A 6000-nucleotide genomic window follows, 5' to 3' on the forward strand; every position below is an offset into this window, starting at 1 on the left:
CTAGGAGTAGAATTGCTGGGTCATATAGTAATTCTGTGTTTATTCTCTGAGAAACTGCCAAATTGTTTTCCACAACAACTGCACCATTTTACATTCTCACCAGCAATGCATGGGGTTCCAATTTCTCCACATCCTCACCAACACTAGTTACTTTGTTTTTGTTTGTTTGATAATGGTTATGCTAATGGGTATGAAGTATTATCTCATGATTTGGATCTGCATTTCCCTGATGTGAGAAGTTCTAAGCAGGAGAGTGAAATGATCAGAAATGTAGTTTAGGTTTTTCTAGAAACACGGTAAGGCAGAGCTTTGAAGCAAAAAGAATCAGCAAAGAAACTAGCACGATAATGTTTTTTTTAAAGTTTACTCTGGGAGAACCTATTTATTTTGAGAGAATGTGCACGTGAGCAGGGGAGGAGCAGAGAGAGAGGGAGAGAGAGGGAGAGAGAGAATCCCAAGCAGGTTCCATGCTGTCAGTGCAGAGCCCAGAGTGGGGCTCAATCTCACAGACCATGGGATCATGCATGAACTGTGAGACCAAGAGTTGCACGCTCAACCAACTGAGCCACCCAGGCACCCTCTACCATAATCATCTTAATAAGAGATGAAAAGAGCTATAACCAGAATAGTGATACTGGAAAAGAGGCGGTGAATGAAAGCTATTCAAAAGGAAGAATGAAGAGGACCTGGCAATTGGCAGAATGGGGAAAAGCAGTGAAGCAGCAGAAAGAGCTGAAGACGTTGCTGAGATTCTGAGCCTGAGCAAATGGCAAGGATGGTAATACTGTTTCCCAAAAGAAGGAACCCTTGAGTAGGTTTGGGGGGAAGGGCAGTAGATGTGCATCCCTGAGGAGCGATCTAGCAGGCAATCAGAAAAGTAACTCAAGCTCAGGAGAAGAGTCCAGATCAATCTAGCTAGGCTCTTTTATTTTAACATTTATTTATTTGAGAGAGAGAGAGAGAGAGAGAGAGCGAGCGAGCATGAGCAGGGGAGGGGTAGAGAGAAAGGGAGACACTGAATCTGAAGCAGGCTCCAGGTTCTGAGCTGTCAGTACAGAGCCCAACGCAGGGCGGGGCTTGAACCCACGGACCTCGAGATCATGACCTGAGCTGAAGTCCGACGCTCAACAGACTGAGCCACCCAGGGGCCCATGGCTAGGCTCTTTTAAATAAAGGTTAAAAAAAAAAAAAATTAAGCTCTGGTTGTGAATGAAATAGCCAAGGGAATGTGCATATATAGGGAGACGACAACAAAGAGCAACTTGGAGAATTCTTATGGTGAAACTGAGTAGAGAATGGTCATTGAGAACCAAGGGACTTGGTTATAACTGCAAGTTATAACTAAGGAAGAACCATATTGCAGGAAGAAGGAAGTAGTTACCAGTATTTAATGCTGTAGAAAAGCTGATCAGAATAAGGATTAACAAAAAAAGATCATTGCTTCCGAAAATGCCGATCTTTGAGTAAACAGTTTTAAGAGGAGGAGAAACTCTTGGACCTGTAGGGAGAAAGGTTTAGGATACAAAAGATATGCTTAGACACAGCCTGGCAGCAAAAGGGATCTGCTTTGAAAAGGAAGAGGGACTTCTTTCTTTGAGAATGGAGGGAAAGAAAATGGAACAATTCAAGGAAGAAAACGTCTGAGTGGGAAAGATTCTTAATCTGGGAGTCAAGGATCTGAAAGGGGTTTCAGGCAATCTTTAGAATCTAGTGAAAGCTAGAAATTATTTGCCAAATTTATGTATCCTTGCATTTTTCTAGTGTGTAATACCCCCCCTTCCCAGGAAAAAGGCTAAAACCCAAACTTTCCAGTCTTTTGGCTCTAACATATTTTTAATTAAAAAAAAAAAAAAGTTGTCAGGTGGTTTACCAAGTTCTAGTTGGACATCTATCTGACTATATGTTATTTATAGCTTTGAAGAGGATCTGAACTGTTAGCAAATTCTACTGCTGACAAGCAGGCCTGCACCCAAAGAGAGGACTTTTCTGTACTGCACACAAGATGTATTAGCTAAGTAATTTGTTAACTGGATAGAATGTTTAAACTGCAAGTTGAAATTCAGTAGTATTATTTTTTTAAAAGGTACTCACATACACTAAGATTTATAAACTTAGAAACAATGCATTTAGATAATTAACTTGTCAAGACTTTTCCAAATCTTAAAGATTTACAATTACCAGTATGTCTTAGTGGCTAAGTAAAAACTGGAAACTGAAGTTACATTTTTTCCAGTTCAGCCATAAATTAACTGTAAAGCTCCATGCAAACCCCTTCACCACCCTGTCCTGTTTCCCCTCTGTCAAATGATGACACAGAACTGCAAGTCTGCCAAGGTCCCAACGAAGACAATCAAATAGACAAGAATAAATGTACACACATAAAGGTTACCTTGAAAACACAAACAAAAACTGAATGAAGAACATTACTGACAAACATGATTTGCTCCAGTAATTATTTAGCAACCCAAACTCCTTAGTGACCTATGTACCATTCGTATGATTCTCTGGAATGTTTAGACTAACAGCAACGTGCTTCAAGACTGGTTGGACAAGCAGCTAAGACACTGATAAGAAAGCATAAGTTTGGCAAAAAAAAAAAAAGCCAAAACCAACCAAACAAAAGCCCCCCAAAACTGGGCAGCAAGATGACCAACAATTTATTTTCAAAGGTAAAACCCACTATTTTTACTGATAGCCTAGCATGAAAGCAGAACTGAGGTCTACTTGCCACATGCGTACCTCACTCATTCCCCCTTTCAGGTACCTTTGCTACTAACCTGCACTTCTCAGGCATGGACTCCAGCAACACTTCCTCAAGGATCTCCCTACCTCCAGACTCTACAAGATACAGCTCATATAGCAGAGGTGAGGCGCATCTTCCTAAAGGACCATTTGATAAGGCTATTCCTGGGGTTAAAACTATGTAATGATTCCCCCTTATATGGAATTTCCTTAGTTTATATCCAAGGCCCCCTCCTGTTTCAGCACAATTTTTTTTCAGTTTTATCTCATAAATCTCATCTCCCACTTAGTGTCACAATCCATCTGGCCTATGTGCTATTCCCCTTGCGTTCAGTAGGCCTTCACATCTCCTATGACAATCCCTTGACCACTTCCTCTTCCTCCAACTGAGGCCCAGATAAAATAGTCCTTTGCTTTTGATGTGCCTTGAATCCACAAATATTTACAGAATGTTTTCTTTTTTTAAAAAAAAATTTTTTAATGCTTATTTTTGAGAGAGACAGAGACAGAGCATGAACGGGGAAGGGTCAGAGAGAGGGAGACACAGAATCCAAAGCAGGCTCCTGGCTGTCAGCACAGAGCCCGACATGGGGCTCGAACTCACGGACCGTGAGATCATGACCTGAGCCAGAGTCGGACGCTTAACCGACTGAGCCACCCAGGCACCCCTAGAATGTTTTCTATGTTAGAATGTGCCAGAAGCAGTGGAAGAGAAAGTGGAAGAGAAAAAGATGAGGAAGCCCTTAAGGAGTTTATAAAAGAGCAGGAAAAAAATAGACAAATGATAATATCCCAGAAGGATACAGACTAATCAAGATCTTTCAACAATTTTTTCTCTGTTGTAGTTGTCTTAAAAAATTTTTTTTTCTACTTCACATCTCTTGGGTAACTTTTGCCCTTTTTATATAACTCTACCATTTATTTTAAAGTAGCCCAATCAGGATACCTATCAAAAGTAGGCTAACATTAATAAAGCTGGAAAATGCCACTGCTTTTTGTTTAGTCTCTCAGAATAGAAACAAGTATCTAAGAAAAATGGTACCTTACAGCTTCTGGATTTTCTCCACTAAAAGCTAAGAAACGATGCCTGGCTCTTCCCTTAGAAATATACTTAGGCTACCAAAATGTTAAAAACCATACTATCCTTTCTTTATTGAGCATACAGCTTTTCAGCCCCAGAAAGTTTCCAATATATGTAACGCTCACCACACATTTTCGAGGCAAGGATCATTTTAACTCCTTTCCCTTCTCATATATATCCTCTAGTTTTAGAAGGCAGATGTTACTCTAAACAAATTTTATAAATGAAAGAAATTTTAAAATCAATCATTCTAACTTCTATCACAACTCAGGCCACACTTATTTTTTAAAATGTGTGTTCATGGACTGGTGACATTAAAATACTGTAAGCTAAGGAGAATGATCCACTCAACTTTCTGCACCTAAGGTCTTCCCCACCCACCCAAAACAGAAACCAAACCAACCAACCAAAAGAAAACCCCTGGGCCTAAAATACCAAATTCTTTTAAGTTTATATTTTCCCCAGAACTTCGTGCTATGATTAATCATATACTTGATCAAATTAATGCCACTCGAGAACATTTTAGAAACTGTTATCACATATAGAAAAGACATTATTACACATGTGTCTTCTGCAGCCAAAACCTGACTTATATCAAGTATTCATAAAAGACTGCGATGAAACAGCGTAAATTAGAAAAACAGTTTTAAATCTAAAGTGAAAGATGTGTAGAGGAAACGGAAAATGGGGCTGCACACAGGTGGTTTATTCAACAGCCACCGCCTTTTTTTCCTAGCCTATATATAAACACCTGCAGGAGGTGATAATTTTAAAGACTACACTTCAGTAGTGTTTGTGACTCCAAAATTAAAACACTGCCTATCAAAAAACTAACACTTTGTTTTCCAAAAATAATTTAGGATGCTGAAGATAAAGCGCTGATTTTATCTTCAAATGTGTATGCATTATGTGTTGGCTAGCAAAACAAACTCAGCCTAGGTCATTATACAAGTGGGGTGAAAACTTCCCAGAACAAAATTATTTCCTTCAGTGATGAACTTGTCAAGTTGCAAACGTTCTTCTCCTTTATCATTCTGGACATGAGAACCACAGGCAATTACTTATATGGCAGAGGGCAGATTTGTTTAAGGTCTAAGTAAAAGCCTGGAAGCTTTGTTTTAATAACTGCGTAACTGCTGTTTAATAGTGATTTGATTTTAATAAGGAGACAAGACTTAAGAGTTACGTCTACACGAGCCCATTCAAACGTCTTCAGAATTTCCTGCTGTTTGTCGTGTGTTAAGGAGATAAAAAGGACAGAACATTCTAAAGGGGGGGGGGGGGGGGAGACGAATAGTACACACACACCTCTTGCAAACAGCTATTCAGCTTTGTGACCAGATCGTTCCCTTTGTGAGGAGAGCCTTCCCGACTCTCTCCCTGCTCAAGCCCGGCAAGCCCTGGGAAAGGGAAGTCTGGTCGCTCGGAGCGAGGCGTCGGGGTTGCTGCTCTCCCCAGCCTGGCTGGGTGCCAGCTCAGCCAAGCGGACCCTCACCTCCTGCTCCTCCTCCCCGCACTGGGACGCTCTCGCTCACTGCTCGGCCCCAGCACCAGTGCCCCTGAGCCTGGGAAACAGGACACGGATGTCGGGCTCCTCCACCCACTCGGCCTAGATCCCCGGGGGACCCCTTTCTCCCGTAGCCCAGTGCCAAAGGAAAAAGGGGTCGAAGCGGGCGAAAACCGTCAGAACCTCCAAACAGTCCTCGCCCCTGCGGAGCCAGCCCTGGGACCCAACTCGGCTCTTCACACCCACCTGCCTGCCCCGGCGGCCCCCGCGCCGGCTCCCGCTGCCCCGCCGCCCCCAGCTCCCGTTCCCGGCCGCAGCGCCATCTTTCTCCGGGCCCGCCGTCGCCACCTTACAAGCAGCTGTCAGCTGAAGACAGCCACTTCCGGGGCAAAAGCCAGCCCCACCAAGCCGCGAACTCGGCGACGGGGCGGGGCCTGCGCCCACGTGATCCCCCGCGCCCCAGAGGCGGAGGCAGGGGCGGTGGCCGCGCGCTCTCGTCCCGTGACTCAACCGCCCCCCGGGGTCCTCCACGTGTGTTTCTAGTTCTGAGGCTGTCTGGGCGGCTCGGGTAGCTGATTCATTGTCTGGCAAGGCTCTCTGCAGGGCCCGGCTGGCGGCCCAGCGGTAAAGCACTGTCGTTCCTCAGTTTGAAAAAGCACCTTGTTGGTTA

The 6000-nt window shown here is 43.5% G+C and overlaps 1 protein-coding gene across 17 annotated transcripts in view; it reads right to left on the reverse strand.

The window, feature by feature from the left end:
• SYNRG (synergin gamma) overlaps nucleotides 1-5741 on the reverse strand; it is an 87106-nt gene extending 81365 nt beyond the window's left edge. For 6 of the 17 annotated variants that reach the window (XM_058704208.1, XM_058704223.1, XM_058704222.1 and 3 more), the window contains exon 1: nucleotides 5577-5738. In XM_058704208.1, coding sequence (XP_058560191.1) covers nucleotides 5577-5653 — 77 coding nt within the window. In that variant the 5' untranslated portion in view covers nucleotides 5654-5738. Of the gene's footprint in view, nucleotides 1-5576 lie in introns of all 17 variants that reach the window. The other 11 variants (XM_058704211.1, XM_058704214.1, XM_058704210.1 and 8 more) reach the window with 5 other exon arrangements.
• Between the last annotated feature and the right edge of the window lie 259 nt (nucleotides 5742-6000).

This window comes from Neofelis nebulosa, chromosome 16 (assembly GCF_028018385.1).
Source record: "Neofelis nebulosa isolate mNeoNeb1 chromosome 16, mNeoNeb1.pri, whole genome shotgun sequence".
Classification (NCBI taxonomy): domain Eukaryota; kingdom Metazoa; phylum Chordata; class Mammalia; order Carnivora; family Felidae; genus Neofelis; species Neofelis nebulosa.